Source organism: Talpa occidentalis, unplaced genomic scaffold, assembly GCF_014898055.3.
Source record: "Talpa occidentalis isolate TD23 unplaced genomic scaffold, MPIMG_talOcc4v2.1 talOcc4.2, whole genome shotgun sequence".
Taxonomy (NCBI): domain Eukaryota; kingdom Metazoa; phylum Chordata; class Mammalia; order Eulipotyphla; family Talpidae; genus Talpa; species Talpa occidentalis.
This window is the reverse complement of record NW_023602073.1, coordinates 143,514,437-143,527,552: the sequence shown is the minus strand read 5'-3', so window position 1 is coordinate 143,527,552 and position 13,116 is coordinate 143,514,437. Positions and strand designations below refer to the sequence as shown.

General features: G+C 43.0%; 1 protein-coding gene across 1 annotated transcript in view; it reads left to right on the top strand.

Annotated features, from left to right (window-relative positions):
• The window catches only part of ARID1B (AT-rich interaction domain 1B), a 362,313-nt gene that overhangs the window by 271,283 nt on the left and 77,914 nt on the right, over window positions 1-13,116 (top strand). The window contains 1 exon segment of the mRNA XM_037520620.2: window positions 4,602-4,691. Within this exon segment, the coding sequence (XP_037376517.2) occupies window positions 4,602-4,691 (90 nt within the window).

The window sequence follows — 13,116 nt, the reverse complement described above, 5'->3', positions numbered from 1 at the left end:
TTTTTGAGCAAGTGTCCCTAAATTTTTTTTAACTGGTATTTTCACTTAGAACAGGGATCAGCGCACTTCCCTGGGTGCCAAGTCCATCTTACCACCCGTTTTTTGTGAATAAAGTTTTACTTACATTGCTTTGCTCATGGATGGCTGCTTTTGCACTGTAACATGAATTGAACAGTTGTGACAGAACATATGGCCTGCAAATCCTAAAATATTTACTATCTGGCAATTTACAGAAGAAGTTTGCCCACTCCTGATCTAGAATAACAAGATAAATCTGCATGGTTGCTGCTGACTTAGAAAGATCTGGTCGGCCAGCTCTGTGGGATTGGGCTCTGGAGTTGTCAGCCACACACTCACCAGCCGTTTCCTCATTGCTGACTGTATGTCTGGATCAAGAGGTGTAGCAAGGAATAAAAGATACAGAACTTGCTGTCCTGTGAAATTTAAATTCTGGCAAAGTGATTCAGAGAATAAATAGAGAAGTAAAGTAAGAACAAGTGTTAATAATGTGTCTCCCTATAGTACTTGTTGGCACTGACTGCCCCACCATCTTGCTTCAGAAAGTATTCCAACCTAAATCCCTTTGTGCCTCAGTCCATTCCCTGGGAGTTATCGTTACTTGTATAACTATTTAAATAGTTATAGTTAAACACTATATGGTTACTAGTATAACTAGTATAATATATGCTTATATATCATATATAGTTATATAGTTACTATATATTATATATAGATATATAATACAGTTATATATAGTAACTATATGTGTGTGTTTTATACATATATATAGTTACTAGTGTGTGCTAATTAACCAGACATATACATGTCAGTCTGTTTCCTCCCATTTGTGTTATATATTAAATCACGATGTTTTATTACTAAAAATTTTGTTTAGTTTTATGATTATCTTGATCCAATTCTATAAAGCTATTTTTAATTAGAGAATTTCCTGTCAAAACCTATCCCTGTGTAAAAATTGTAAAGAAAAAATGAGCGAACAGAACCTAACTGTCCATTAAAAAATCATGTGCCACATTTAAGTGAGTTAGTCCAGGAATGCAAGGTTGGTTCAGTATGAACTCCATTAATATATACCCCATCAAGAGCTTTATGGAAAAATATCTCCTTTACTAAAATTCAATACTCAGTCATGGTGAAAACATTTAAGGAAATAGCATTGGGAAGGATGCTTTCTCAACAGGGTAAAGAGGATACACCTGAACTTTAGAATCAGTGTCTTATGTAGTGGCGGCTCAAGAGACACTTTCACTAAGATGAAGTAAGGAGACCCACTCTCCACCACCATTCAGCGATACTCTGGAGATATTGGACAAGAGAACGCAGAGGCATAGAGTGGGCATAGAATAACCAAAACTGCCTCAACCTATAGACCGTACACCAGCACACTTAGAAAACCACAGAAAGACAGTGATAGATGACCTCAAACTAGAAGGATGTTGTGCTGTTGCAGGATAGAAAGTTAAAGCAATAGTCTTCCTATACACAGTCAAACAGTTAAAAGACATAATGGTAGAGAAAGTATCACTTGTAATAACAACAAAGATTAAATGCTTAGAAATAAATCTAACATAAAATGTGCAGAATTTCTATGTACCTGAAAGAAAACTAAACAAAACTTGAACAAACGAAAGATAATCCTATTCCTGAATAGGATGAAGGCAAGTCATCAATTCTCCTTAAGTTCTTTTATAATATTGATGTAATCCCAGTAAAAATATTAATCTGTTTCACATAGTTAAACATGTCGATAACAGAGTTCATGTAGAAGAAAAAAACATGCTAGGAAACACTTTCAAGGAGGGGGTGGGGAAGACTAGCCTCAATGGATGTTACACTGGTAACCACTATTATAAAACCATTATCAATCGTAGCCATTATGATCAAAAACAATATAGCATTGACACATAAACAAGCAGATGGGCCTGTGGCGTAGAATAGTTTTCCCCGGTGTAATGTTTCCCGTGGCACTGACATAGTGATAGGCAAGGCCAAAACATCACACTTCTTTCAGACTCGGTTTTAATGTTGAAGCTGCTGGTGGAGTTGGGTCGTTTGCTGTGCCTGCCAACATTCTCTTTTCAAAGTTACCAAACTTCGTTTGATACAAAGATTTTGCTTATGACAGACAGGTGTGTCATAAAAACCCAGGGTTTGAAAGATGTTCACTGACTTGTAGCAAAGGGCTTGGAGCCGTCTTCTGTGTGTGGAGCATGGATCCAGATGAGAGTCCTGCGCTGATTTCTCAGACAGACTTTCCCTGTCATCAACTGCTGTGACCCTGCTTCTCCCTGTGCTTAGAGGAGGAAGATATTTCTTACTAACTGTGGAACTGTTGATGGGAAGACGGAATAAAGGAAAATGGAGAATTTGAAACAATTTGGGCAAATCTCTTTCCCATTAAAAGACTCCTATTTGTTTCTTTATAGGGCAGGCTGAAGAAGTGAATTTTCTCATTGCTTTAAGAAGATTTCTTCCAACTGCACCAGGCACAGTGGTGCTGCTTAGATGTGGTAGTATTTTATGAATTCATGAGAAGGATTTCTTGCAGCCCTTTTTATTTGTACTTGAAATATTGTATAGCAGAGCAGAGCCTTGGGCGTGCATAGGATAAGTGGTGGTGCCCGTGTTAACTAGAATTACTGTTTGTTTTTACCATCAGGCGTCTCTGAACCCAGTCTGTAGGCAGAAGCCATCATCATAATGGAAACACTTACTGCGTTACTGCAGCTGATTCCCCAGTGACATTTTCAAAAGTCAGTGTTTGAGTCCAGCTACTGTGACTGTCTAAATGGACGGGAGGCTGGGAGCCTCTGGGTGTTTCCTAGGGAGCACATGACCCAGAGTGGACATAGACCCTGGTGTGTATGTCGCCAACTTGAGGCCCAGTGTTTACCCTTGAAATTGTTTTGCTCCAGAATGTAACATTTAATTATTTGGTACTGATACTAATGAACTGCCAATGTCTAAGACTTGATGATTGGTCAGCTATCCTGTACCTCCATCTGGGTCTCCTTCCTGTGTGGCTGTAACTTTAGAGCAACTCCTGGCGGTTGCACTGCATCTCTGGGCTTGAGAGTGGACACTCACAAGTGCGTTCAGAGACTTTACCTTTTGAAAGTGAAGGGCCTAAATTAGTCCCAAAATCGATTTCAGAATTTTCATAGTCATATTTAATAACTGTTTATACCTATCTTCTCAGTGGGAAATCTCCCTCCTGCCTCCCTTGCTCACAGATAGCACTGTTATTAGAATTAAGAATATAAGCAGTGGTTCAAGAGACTGTAGTGACTCAGCCCATGCTGGGCTGGCCTGCCCTCCCACCGGACCCAAAGGAGATGCCAGGGCTGGCAACGAGCTGGTGGTGGTTCAGCGCAAAACATTAGGCTCTGCCCTTCACAGCTGGGTGGGTGGTCTCTGAGCACCTTCATCTCCTGTGTTGCCCTGGGCTGCTGTGGATACTATCAGACTGCAGAATAGTAGGTTCTCTGCGGTCAGAGCAGTTAGCCTGGTCTGGCACGATCATGGACTTCCATACAGAGGGGCCATGCAGGAGGGAGGGGGTGTGTGTGTGTACATTTATTTCTTTACAATATATCTTAGCAATGGGACAGCTACAAGATTAAATAGCATAGTCCTCAGGCCATGAAAGCTAGTGCCCCAAAGCTTGTGCTAATAATCCAACTGCCTTTTTTTATTCTATAGTATTTTTGGCCCTCCAAATGCACCTATGCCCCTGGGCCAGAAAGTGGGTTGAGATCATCCAGTTCCTCTGATGATTCTTCATTTTCAAAATCCCAGCTCCTGCCTCCTTGTGATTCATTGTCTCTAACTAATCAAATAATAAGTATCTTTTCCTTCAATACATATTCTCAGATTAAGGGCCACGGAATAACAAAGATTTGTTAAATATTTGTTATGCAAATGGAGGAATTAAGATCGTGAAAGACTTGATTCCTGTCTCAAGGAGCTTATGTTATAGTTTGAAAAGGCAAACTGAGCAAGCATTGAATGGAGATCAGAGAGCTGCCTAAGATCAGAAGAGATGCAGAATTTTTTCCTTCTTTTATAATAATATACATTTTTAATAATTTTTATAATAATGCAATAATTTTCTCCAAAGTTTGTGTTAAATCTCTGATTGAACAATTATAGAGGTTTTGAAGAAATGGGTTGATGTTGCTATATTGAGTGAAATGACCGATAAAAACTTGTTGGACACCCTACATGCTGCCCGCACAGGGACTAGTACAAACTCAGGAGGACTGAGTTTCCTTCACTCGCCTTGCATTTCCTGTCGCTGCACTGACGTGCATGTCAGGAGACTCCACCTACAGGTGAGCTTGGGAACTCAGTAAAACACTGCGCTCTTCCCCCAGGCCTTTTGCTGAACACACCTATGCATGTTTCTTCGTTTTACCAAAAAGGGTGAAATACCACAATTTTGAACTGTGTCTTTTCTATGTGGGGCTGCACCTTTTGTGATTCATAAAGATTAAGTCAATGTCGCTGTCTTGGTTTTACACAATCGCAGTAATAACGCAAAGGGTCCCCCGCCCCACCTCCCCTCCTGTGTCTTACAGGCAGTCAGATGCCTCCTCAGCCACCTGGGAGCCAGTCAGAATCCAGTTCCCATCCTGCCTTGAGCCAGTCTCCAATGCCACAGGAAAGAGGTTAGTCTCCAGCTCCTATCTATTTTCTACCTTTGTGTTTCCAGTATGTAAGGCTTCCGTGAAATTTGCGTCTCCTTATAAATCATTTTTTAAAGAATATTATGTTTCCTCATCAGATGAAAGAAACAAGAACTTACATGTAACAACAAATATGGAAAAGAAGGATGTTTTCTCACAGATTGGATGACGATTAAGACCCAAAGAGTGTAGCGCCCACGTGGCGCCCTGAAGCATGGCTTACCCATGAGGACAGTCTGAGAGTTGCTGTGGAATGACTGTTCATGATTCCTTTTGGACAGTGGTCCTAAGGAAGTGGGTGCTAGATTGTGGGTGTCTTTTGCGGTTGATCATTGACTTGTGGCCATGACGTTTAATAGAAAAGTTTTCAACACATGATAAAACATCGTATTAGAAAACTAGAATCTTGGGACTGCGGCAGTCCTCAAGGATCATAGAGTCCAGTCACCTCAATTTACAATAAAAGCACAGAGGCCCGTTTAGGTCAGATATAATGTCCTCGTTCTCAGAAGCTAATTAGTGCCTGAGCCAGAAAAGGAGTGCGGGTTTTTCCTGCAGCCCTTGACTTTCAGGCTGCCCTGCATCTGCGGATGCTTTGGCCTTTAGCCCAGTATTATGTATTGACCGCACCGGTTACTGCCCTGGCGGAGGCCATCGGCCTTCATTGCTTGCCTCTGTCTTCTTCCTCCCCTTCAATAATTAAGCCACTTCTGTGGGTGGTGGTGGCGATTTCCATCCAGATTAGTGTAGACCGGGGCTTACAAGCCTGCTCACCATCTGCCACCACGCCAGGTCCCTCCCCGCTCTGCCTGTGAGTCAGACTTGCTGCCACCTGCCCCACAGAAGGTGCCACCCTCCCTGCATCTCGCCCAGAAGATGAACACTGGCAGCGTGGCAGCTGATTTTAAGTTCCTGACCCCTCAGGTGGTTATTATTTCTATATGAATTGTTGAGGTCTTGATTCTCTCCTAAATGGAATTATGAAGTTTGAGTTATTTAGCATGTTAAACTCTCACAGCACATTATTTAGAAAGTAAACACCAACAAAAGGACGGATTAGCTTTATCTACACATCTTTTGTGTTGAAGTGAATGTTCAGTGGGGATGAAACAATTTTCATATCCTAATGCCTTCACATATTCAAGTCCTTGATGATAATTTAAGGTATAATTAGTGTTTTAATTTCCTTATCAAGATACTATGTGTTTTAATAACGGGCTAGTTAATGGTTTTCAAACTTTGGGGTACAGAGAATTACCTGGAAAACTTATTCAAACAGATTTCTGATTCAGCAGGTCTGAGGTGGGTGGGGCATGTAAAATCAGCATTTCTGACGAGCCCCAGGTGTTGAGACGTTATTTGTGCAGGGCCGTCCTTTCAGAACCATTGTCTGGAACAACCCTGATGATCTTAGTCATTGTGCGGTGTGTGCTCTTGTTCCTCTGAACTCCCCTGTGGCCTCCTGTGTCATGTGGGCCTCACATCCTCTGAGCCACTGGTTCCTGCTCATGCCCGTGGATCTGATGGGCTGGAGACTGGGGGTTCAGAGGGAGCCAGCCGGGCCATGCAGGGGTGCTCCCCTGACACCTGCTCCTTAGTCACGGGTGTATTTATGCTGTATCCCTGGGTCAGCGAAGTGGAGAAAAGAGGTTGAAAGAAGTTATCCTGCAAATTCTCCTCCTCAGGCCAGATGCAGATGTCAGATGAAGGTCATTGTTACTTCCCTCACCACTGCCTGATGTTTAAGTTCCCCCCCAGTTTATAAGCACGTGAGATTAGAGGGCCTACGCAATTACTCAGAGCCAGAAATGGGTGGGCCCTCCTGGGGCCCCAGCAACATCTCCCCCAGCCCCTTCTGATGACTATGTTTAAGAAATTGGAAACAAAGAAAATCAAATGTGAAGGACAAGATGAGGAAACGCCATTAAATTAAACTTTTAACTGAAATGAGTACAGTTCAGAACCCAATAAGGGTGCTCTTCTGTATCACTTTGTGACAGACCTTCAGGGTTTTCTTCTCTGATTCTGTTACACACAGCGTGGAACTGATCATGGTACATAACAGTCTGGGTGGTTAGAATGATCATTCCCTTCAAATAGCAACTATAAATTTTAATTTGCTAAGTCTGAATTTATGCGGGCGTTAAATTCAGAGACCTAGTGGTCTCTGAACGACCATGCTGGAGACAAGGTGTGTGTCCCTCGTGGGCCTGTGAGTGTCAGGACAGCTCCCTGAGAAGGAAAATGAGTGTAGGTGACACTTTGCCATTCATGAGCTAAATCTCTAAAAATGGGTAGCAGGAATTTTTCTTTTTTTTTTTTCTTGGAAGAACTGGAGTGTAGGCCAGAGGTGCAGGGAGTGAGAGGATTCACCAGAGACAGAGTGGGGAGCAGAACAGGCGGATCTACTGAAATACACTGCTGAGGGGAGCAGCAGGGAGAAAGGAGAGGTCTGCTGCACCATGTGGGTCAGCTCCCTGGCCGGGGATCGAACTCAGGCCATAGTGATGAGAGTGTGATAGTGCTGAGACTGAACTCCTAGGCCACTGGGGAGGCCCAGCAAGGATTTTTTTTTTTATTGGCTTTGTCATTTGTTAAAATCTAATAGGAAATGTGAGCTCCTGGTGACATTGATTTGCTCAGGTGTTTTAATGGCAAATGATGCAGTCATCTTAATGCTTTGATATAGTAATAAAAGCATTTTCTCATTTGTTTTATCATGATTTGATGTTTGCCAACAGTGTATACAGTGCAAAATGGAACTAAGAAAGCACTTGCTAGAAAATTCCCAAGTGTTGACTCCCATGTATTAGAAGCAATTTAACTTTGTTTATACCTTTATAGTTGATATGCCTCCCCTCTTATTTAGAGAAGTCATGAAAGAAACAGAGAAAAAAATATATATATTGATGAGTTAGCATCTTATTTAAGAATGTACTCTTAGCAGTCATGGACTCTGATAGACCAATGTCCTCTGCCCTGCTGAATGCTAAAATAACCAAGTGGAGCAGTTCCATTTCTACTTATTTTGTTTTTTTTTTTTTTTTTTTTTTTTTAAGATTTATTTATTTATTTATACAAGCACTGGGTAGAGTCAGAGGCGTGGGAGGGTGAGCGAATTAACCAGAGCCAGAGCAGAGCAGGCAGAAGGACCGAAGTACACTGCTGAGGGGAGCAGCGGGCGGCAGGAGAGGTCTGCGCACCATGTGGGACCCTCGCCTGGTGGCCGGGGATAGAACCAGCGCTGCAGAGGCTGCGGGCAGCTTCGCAACCCAGCGCTCAACCGCTGCGCCGCCAGGGAGGCCCCATTTCTACTTATTTTGTTAAAATATGTGAGATTAAAGATAAGAGAGGATGAGTCCATAATCATACATATGTTCTGTAATATATGCACAGGAAATCAATTGCCTTTAGTAGCAAAGAATCTTGAAACACACTTGCCCAGAGCCACCTGCACAGAGCAAGAGACGCAGCCTCCCTGTCTTTGGTGGGGGCATGCTCTGGGTGCTCCCCCAGGCTTTAGTGGGTGCACAGTACTGACACCACCCTGAGCCAGTGCTCTCCAGGCACCAAGAAGCCGAACTCTTGCTCTGCTGCCGTGCCTTCCACCTGTCCTTGTCTCCCCACTCAGGAAGAACCTTAGCTAATAAACTGCATAGACTGCTTCAGAGAATTTTGCAGCCCTGAGGCTGTCCTGAAACCGGAGGCGGGCAGCTGCAAGGCCATCCTACCTCCCCTCCCGGCTGCGTGCAGAGCCATGTGCTGCCCATGACTGGCCCTCGTCACCCCTCACCATGGCCCTCTGCAATTACCCTGTGATCTGGTGGACTGCTGTCGAGTTTGTCAAAGGACGTCAGCCACAAGTCCCTTACCCACACCGTACGTAGGTAGAAATAACTGCTTTATGGTTTTGTATTTCCCATCTGTGAAAAGTCTTTATGCAAGTCCATGGGAATGTGGCACGGTGGGAACAAACATGGGGATGCTATAGAGCCTCACTGGCCTCTTCATTCTTGTGTAGTCTTGTCTCCACCTTTTCAGCATAAAGCTTGATTTAGTGCTCCGCATGTACTGTGGTGCTGGAACTTCTTACTAAATTAAGAAAATTACTTCAGTTTCTTTAGTTGTAACTCCTTTGTTACGGACAAAAGTTTAAAAGAAAAAGGTCAAAACTATAGTTGAATATTCTGTAACATATTTGCTATTGGTTTTTATTTTAAATCAAATCCTTTCTCTGTAGACCTCATATAACAACAATATAATTGCTATTAAAACACCTCACCAAAAAACCAAGTAGCATAAGGCTTTGTAGGAACAGTTAAGGTAATCTTAAAATACCAGAATAAATAAACTTTTCAAGAAAATTATAGCTGTTTCTATTAGATTATTCATATTTCTTCATCTTTAACATATATGTCTTAAAATTTGGACAGAGCAATAGGAAAAGGGTTGCACTGTTTCCAGGAGGGCTTGAAGGGGATATGGAACAGTCATCTGAGTAGACAGATAAGTGTAATCGTATTAATATTAAAATGATTGCATTTTTAACCCCTATAAAATGGTAAGCTTAATGAAACTAGCAAATGCCCTTCTCATTTATTGGATTAGCAATTAGGTGAAAATGTTTTAAGAAGGCTTATTTATTTGGACAGATGTAGAGAGGTCAGAGTTAATTTTTTTAAACCTTTTAATTGAATTTCCTTTTAATTTTCACAGTGGTGTCTACTTAAATATTCACGTTAATGCTGGTGGTTTTCTGAAGGTCTGCACTAGATCTGGATTCGCAAAATCAACAGAGGTTATTTAACCCTTTTCATCTAGTGTGCCAGTAGGGACTTCCTTCGTGTAATCCCACGGTATTTGAATAATTAGAAGGTGGTAATGAGGATTTAATTAGTCCTTGAGATGTGCTGAAAGCAGATCCACTAAGAACTTTCCCTTTTGGATTTGGACGGCGTCGGCAGACGCTGCCAGGACTGTGCTGTTGTGGGAAGTGGCTTCTGCTGCTGGAGACAGTTCCGCGGCACCGTCCGTGGCGGTCAGATCTGCACAGAGATGTCCTGGGTGAAATCTTCCAGAATTACTGAATGATACCCTCATTCTCATCTACTACCTGATGACTTTCAGAGATCCCTCCTCCCCTTTAAAGCATAGCCACCTGAGAGTCGGCCTTTATTGCCTCTCGGTCCCCGGATTAGGCAACCCAGGCTTGTCGTGTGTTTACTCTTTAAGAGTTGCAGGACAAGGAGAAATTAACGACATCTTGCTGTCTTACAGATCTTGAGTGTATTATGCAGCCAGACCTGAGTATTTAACGCAGCCAGGCCCAGGCTTCATGACAGTTGTGTGTCAGAGGAGGAGAATGGTCCTCACTGTGATATTTGCCTGTTGCCACATTTTTATCATTGTGAATAATGCCATTATCCAGAAAAATTACACTGCAATTGAGGTGGCGTTTAGATGTTCCTTTGTGTGCTGCCACAAAAAGGTGAATCAGAATTTCTATACTGCAATAGTATGAGGTTTCTAATTTACGTATTTTTGTAGATTGATTAGAATGTCTTCATTATTCTTAAACTTTTTCTTCTGTTATCAACCCCAAATGTGAGTTGCCTTGGGATAACTTAACTCCTACTCTTTACTAGTGTTTTAGAGTCTTTAAAGTCTCAGTAGAATTCCTCATCACATTTCTAGCCACATTCTGTTTACTTACGGCAAATCTTTCTCTCACTTTTTAATGTCAAGGATAAGAAAAGAGATCTTTTAAAATCAATCCAGTGTCTTCCTACAAGTTGGACTGAGCTCTTGAGAGTCAGGGCTGAGCTGAGGCCATGCTCTGCGCCCTGTGCTATAATGAAGATTGAGCAGGACGACAGAAAATAATCCAGCCCTGGCCCACTCAGAAGTTTCAAATCTGTTCAAAGCCCAGAACAAGCAAATGAAATATTTCTTATTCTTAAATTAAGAACACTTATCATAATGACCATTTTATTTCACTTTTACCATTATTAGCCGTTTGCTATCACATAGAATAAAATACTGTAGACACAGAAAATAAAAATTCTGTAGACATTTTGATCTTGCAGCAGGTGAAAAACTCCCTGTTCTGCTTCCCAGATGTATGCCTACCCCCTTCAGACATGATGTCAGTCCAAGCTCAAGATCTTATACAGCTTGTCATTAAATGAATTATCCAGAGGCCTCCCCTCTCCCCCGCCATTCTTTGTAACCCAGGAATATTAAGCTGGAAATAGTAAAAAAAAAAAAAAAAAAAAGAAAAGAAAATTTCTACATGCTGCTCCTTGCCTTCATAGTGATATTTACACCAAAAGTCAGTTTCAAACTTTTCAAAATAATTCTGAGTATCTTAAATGATCTAACTCTTCAGTTGTCAAGAACAAATTAACACGTAAGTTTAGAAATGAAGGAGGACCACCAAGATAATTGTTAAGGAGTTGGAAGTAGCACTGAATTTTTTCTTCTATTTCTGCAAACTCCAGAAACTATTTTGTTCCTCTTGCTATTAGAGCCTCAGTTTTAGGATAACAGTCAATCTGTGTCACAGGATGCCCTGGTTTCAGAAAATGTTCTCTTAATTGACCTTTCTAATTTCCTTTACCTGGGAGGTGCTCCTATCACTGACATGAGGGCACACTGAACACAAAGCAAAGCTGCCTTCCGGCTTGAGGCCGGTGTGAGGGAGAAGCCCCACCCGGTGCTGGTGGTTGCTGCCTGCCCCAGAGCCAGGGCTCCGGCCCTCGTGCCCGGTCCGCCCCCACCCCCAGATGCAATTAATTTAGTCTCTGCTCTTAATTGAGGATCCTTTTTTATAATCTGTGACAGATGAAAATAAACTCAAATGGGAGGTTATGTACAAGAGAGAATATCTAGAAAGCTGTTTCTAATTTCTTTGGCCTCAGAACTCTGCCTCTGGGCTGGATTGTGGAGCAAGCCCTCGCCAGCCAGTCAGCAAGGAAATGGTGGCCTAGGACTGACATAAGGGCTTCGGGTTAAGTTCGTGTTAAGACTCCGTTAGGATCCGTTCACCAGAGAGCTGGGAAAATAAGCACTACGTATGATGCAAGTCAGTTTATGTTCAGTGAGGAATCACCAGTAGAAATTTTACACCACTTTAAAAAAAGCACAGTTTGGTTACTTTTGTTATATGCAATAATTTCTTTTGAATTGCCGATTAAAGCTTGCTTTTATTAGTTAACACTCATTTGTAATTGGCTCATTATACTTCAGTGAAAACATTTCAGAACATCTGGATCTTAGGTAACTTCAGCTTTGTGTCTGGCTTACACTTATTTATGGCAACCTGCCTTCTCCTGGGCCTTCTGGGCCTGTTCTCAGTGAAAGCCAGTTGCCTGCCCACGTCCCCACGCCAGGATCTCGAGTCTGTAGCCATCACGTCTGCCCACTCCCCAGGGATCTCTTCGCATATCCCCTCCCATGTGTCCAGGCCACTGGATAACGCCACCGGCCCCCCATCCCGCCCTCCGTCTCAGTCCCCTCTCTGTGCTGCATGCAGGAAGGTCCTCCAGACAACCGCTTAGATGGGGTCATTCCCTTCACAAAAGCTCTGCCTTCGGAGGAGGGCTGCCCTGATCTACTTGGTGACCAGGCCCTTCGGTGCTGCCCCAGCCTCTCTTCTGGTCCTGCCTGTAAACTTTCCCTCCATCACTGTTGAGACCCACACCCCCCCTCACCTGGCCATGGGCTTCCCTTGTCTGTCTTTAATGACCTCTCAGGTCCCCAACAGCCTGGCAGCCAGAAGGTCCTTGCATCCATGATTGTTTAGTGAACAAAAATGAATGGAGTCTGCCTGTCCTGGGGCACCTCCCACCCCCACCAGGAGCAGCGCTCAGGCCCGTGGCCAGGTGAGCAGTGGATTCTCCCATCAATGCTCTCTGAGGGCTTGTTCCCTTTCAGCTCTGGTGCCTCCTAGTTTCCATGCTGTTTCTCATTTTAACCTACAGAGTCTCTGGAACCAGATCTCAATTTAGGTGCAAGCTTTACTATTAACTAGTTTTGTGACCTGGGACAGTTAACACTCTCCTTCCTCATATAAAAAGGATCAGAGTGTCCTGTGGGTTTGTTTCCTGGCTCAAATGCGACTTTGGAGTTGAAAGTGATAAATTGCAAAGGCCCATGCAAGTCATAAGCATGAGCATCAGCGTGAACTGCTCTGGTGAGACCTGGTTGAAAACCTGAAAACCCATTTTCTTGTTTCTTGTGGCAAATGTGAAAGACAGACAGACGGTCATCTGTACCTTGACACAGGAGTGGCCGTGTGCCGCTGGACTCAGATTTGTTTGAGGAGTAGCCAGGCGTTTTGCTCCCACCAGAGGACTTCCCCACCCAGGGATGGGTGCTTCCAGGAGCTGGGGGGTTCTGGAGCCCC